This window comes from Antechinus flavipes, chromosome 2, assembly GCF_016432865.1.
Source record: "Antechinus flavipes isolate AdamAnt ecotype Samford, QLD, Australia chromosome 2, AdamAnt_v2, whole genome shotgun sequence".
Taxonomy (NCBI): domain Eukaryota; kingdom Metazoa; phylum Chordata; class Mammalia; order Dasyuromorphia; family Dasyuridae; genus Antechinus; species Antechinus flavipes.
This window is the reverse complement of record NC_067399.1, coordinates 260,508,204-260,512,265: the sequence shown is the minus strand read 5'-3', so window position 1 is coordinate 260,512,265 and position 4,062 is coordinate 260,508,204. Positions and strand designations below refer to the sequence as shown.

General features: G+C 42.5%; 1 protein-coding gene across 2 annotated transcripts; it reads left to right on the top strand.

Annotated features, from left to right (window-relative positions):
* Positions 1 to 2,428: 2,428 nt before the first annotated feature.
* Positions 2,429 to 4,062, top strand: TMEM141 (transmembrane protein 141). 2 transcript variants are annotated; one of them, XM_051982985.1, is made up of 5 exons: positions 2,429 to 2,543; positions 2,727 to 2,793; positions 2,942 to 3,025; positions 3,363 to 3,470; positions 3,893 to 4,062. In XM_051982985.1, exons 1-5 carry the CDS (start codon positions 2,490 to 2,492, stop codon positions 3,958 to 3,960), a joined length of 381 nt encoding a protein of 126 aa, XP_051838945.1. In that variant the 5' UTR covers positions 2,429 to 2,489; the 3' UTR covers positions 3,961 to 4,062. The 2 variants fall into 2 exon arrangements, with proteins under 2 accessions (XP_051838945.1, XP_051838944.1); XM_051982984.1 differs by having other exon boundaries at positions 2,939 to 3,025.

Genomic DNA, 4,062 nt, shown 5'->3' with positions numbered 1-4,062 from the left:
TCCAAATTCCTTCCCTTCTACCTGTCCCTTCTTCACCCCTTGAGAAGACAAACATTATGAAATCAATTATAGATATGAAGTCATTCAAAACATATTTCTATATTATCATATTGCAAAGAAAGCATGCAAAAAAAAGAATGTTTTAAAAGTATACTTCAGTCTACACTCAAGAATTCATTAGCTTTCTTTCTCTAGAAATGGATAACATTTTTCATTATGGATCCTTTGAAGCTATCTTAAATCTTTATCTTCTTCAGAATAGCTTGTCTTTATATGAACTGATGCTAAGTGAAGTGAGTAGAACCAAAAGAACACTGCATACGGCAACAAGATTATATGATGATCAACTGATGAATGTAGTTCTTTTCAACAATGTGGTGATTCAAGCCAATTCCAATAGACTTGTGATGTCTTAATCAGAGTCATCTGTATCCAGAGAGAAAACTGTGGGGATTGAATGTAGATCACAACATAGTATTTTCACTTTTTTTGCTGTTTGCTTCCTTTTTTATCTTTCTCATTTTTTCCCTTTTTGATCTGATTTTTCTTGTGCAGCATGATAAATATGGAAATATGTATAGAAGAATTGCACATGTTTAACCTATATTGGATTACTTGATGTCAAGGGGAGAGGATGGAGGGGAGGGAGAAAAACTTGGAACACAAGGTTTTGCAAGGGTGAATGCTGAAAACTATCTTTTTGCATGTATTTTGAAAATAAAAGGCTATCATTAAAAAAAAAGAATAGCTAAATCTTTTATAACTGATCATCCTTAAAATACATTATTGTTCTGGTTCTGCTCACTTCACTTTGCGTCAGTTCCTATAAGACTTCCCAGAGTGTTTTTTAAAAATTATTCTACTAGTCATTTCTTATATATATTTTACTACTACACAGCAATGACAAGATTATGTGATGCAGGGGTTTGGCCCTTTTCAACAATGAGGTGATTCAGGTCAATTCCAATAGACTTGTGATGGAGAAAGCCAGCATATCCAGAGAGAGAACTACGGAGACTGAATGTGGTTAACTGAATAGTACTTTCACCTTTTTGTTGTTGTTATTGCTTACTTGGTTTTTTTTTTTTTTTTCCTTTCTCAATTTTTTCCCTTTTAATCTGATTTTCCTTACATGGCATGACAAATATGGAAATATGTTTGGAAGAATTGCACATGTTCAACTTATATTGGATTACTTGCTGTCTAGGGGAGGTGAGAGAAAGGGAAGGAGAGAGAAAAATTTGGAACACTAGGTTTTGCAAAAGTGAATGCTTTTTTTAATAAAAAGCTATTATTATTTTAAAATAACAATATGTGTATTTTTACAAATTTTATGTATTATTTGTTTTTAATTTATTATCCAAATTTTTCTCCCTCTTCCCTCCCTCCCCAAGACAGAAGCAATATGTATAGGGTAAACATACGCAATTCTTCTAAATATATTTCCATATTCATCATGTTGCACAAGAAAAATCAGATTGAATGGAGGGAAAAACACAAAAGAAAGGGGGGGACAAGCAAATAAACAACAACAAAAGGTGAAAATACTATGCTTTGATGAACATTCAGTCTCCATAGTTCTCTTTGGATTCGCATGGCACTTTCCATCAGTCTATTGGAATTGTCTTGAATCATTTCAGTACTGAAAAGATCTGCTAGTCATGTATTAACGTACAATGATATTCCATCACAATCATATATCTTAATTTGTTTAGCCATTTCCCAACTGATAGGAATCCCCTCAATTTCCAATTCTTTGTCAAGTAACTGAACAAATTAATGAATGTAATGAGTATTGTTGTGCTGTAAGAAATGGTGAAAAGGATATGGTTTCCACCAACTGATGTAGAATAGAGCTTAAGGACAGTCAGTTCATAGTATAACAACAATGTGGTGAAAACGAACACTTTTGAAAGAATCAAGAATTCTGATCACCTGGGAGCCCAGAGGGCCACTGCTTATACTGCCCACCCCTTGTCCGAGAGGTGATGGACTAAAACGTGCATAATTTGGGACATAGCCAACTTGGAACATTGTTTTGCTTGACTAGCCGTATTTGTCACAGAGTTTTTGATTTTTTGGTTTGGGACTGGGTTTGTTTTGTGAGGAGAGGGACGTGGGAGGGGAAAAAATAAGTACTTGACAATTGAAAAAAAATTCATTAAAAAATGAAGTCCTTTCAGATTTTAAACCCCAGAGCATATTAAATGCAACAACCACGCAGAGAAAGCAGTCTCAATCTCACCCCCTCTCACAAAGAGAAACACTCTCACTTTCACACCCACCATCTCACCCTTTCACTCTCGCTACGCTCGCAGGAGTTGTCGGAGCTGCTCTGTGTTCCCAGCTCCAGTAAGAAAAGTCGCCGCAGCGCCAAAGGCCTGGGCTGGCTCAGCTATCTCAGCCCCGCCCACTCCCTCCCGCCACGCCCACTCCCTCCCTCTCCGCTCCGCCCACTCCCGGCTTCCCTTTCTGCCTCTCACTCAGCAATGGTTACTCTGGGCCTATCCCGAGTGGATGATGCAGTGGCCGCCAGGCACCCGGTGAGCAACGAGGGCACAACCTTGGGAATGGAGGGTCAGGCCCCCCAGGAGCCCGGAGCGGGAGAGGCGCCTGCACAGGGTGGGTGTCGGGCGTGCAGGAGCAGTCTCCTGGCGTTTGGAGGTGGTCCCTCTGTGGTGGGAGGGTCTGCTGGGGGCTGGCATCTAAACCTGTGCTCATCGCAGGGGCTCCGGGAGTACGCTGCGTGCCAGTCCCAAGCCTTTATGAAAGGCATCGTCACGTTCATCACAGGTAGGCGGGCGAGCTGGCTCCTATGCCGACGGGATTACCCTGGCCCTCTGTACCCATCCCCACTCTTACCCTGAGGTGACCCCCTCCTTGGCCAGAGCGCACTGGGCAAGAGCGGGGTCGGACTAATCCGGGACTTGGCCATTAGCAGGTACGGGTGCAGCCTTCTTCCTACAGAAGCTCTTCCAGAGAAAGCTGCCCTATCCTATGCAGTGGACCGTGCTGCTGGCCATGGGTGCGTAGCCGAAGTTTGTGGGAAAGGATGAGTTGGGGGGAGGGGCGGGGAGGATGTCTGTAGATTGAGGATTGCTGAGCCTTGACATGCCAATCCGTGACCCTGACCTATCCCATTCAATCAGTCCTCCATAAAGAAAGAAAAGGATAGGGAGAGGAGGGGTAAAAGCAAGCAGCCTGACAGCCCTCTACCCAAGTCACTCCTACCTCTGCCGGGTAGAAACTAGCCCCACCCCTGCCTTCCTGTTCCCAAAGAGCTGAGGGAGGCTAAAGAAGCCTCAGATGAGCCTTTGTCCCTCCCCCTTTCCCACCTTCTGGAGTACATTCTGCTTCCTTAGTTGCTGGCTCAGTTGGCAGCTATGCAGTGACCCGAGTGGAAACACAGAAATGCTCTGATCTCTGGCTCTTCTTGGAGACCGGACAGCTACCACAGGACCATTCCCCAGGTGAGAGGAGCCTAAGGGCCAGACAGTGAGTAGACTACCTTAACTTTCTTTCAGGGAACCCTGAGCTATAAGTATGAAAGAAAGGAGGATGTAAAGCAATTAGAGAAATTATGCCCTAAGATCAATGAGCTTCTAGGAAAATGGTTGCTGCTTTTTATAAGGAATCGAGTATAAATTGCAAACCAAAGAGTGCATCATTGCAGGCCCTACTTACCCAATACAAGGTTAAAGCCAGATTTATAAAAATATTTTGGGAAACTGATCTCAGAGAGCTAAACAGTTACCTTCTCTCTCCATTTCCTAGTCTCCTCCTCAGCAATATGGTCTTATATCAGGTTTCCATTCCTCCCTCTGTGAAATCAATACAAATAATAATAATAATAATAAGTAGACAGTGTCTCTTTCATTTTTTTTTTCCACAGAGCAGGCCTCTCAAGGGTGTTCAGATCCAGAACAGAAGAAAAATCAGTATGGGGATGTTCTGGAGTAAGAATTCTCCATGGTTTTGCCTGACCCATCATGGCTCTTGCAGCTGTACACAAGCACCCCATTCTCCAGTCTATAAATATACATAAATAATGCTTTAACATCC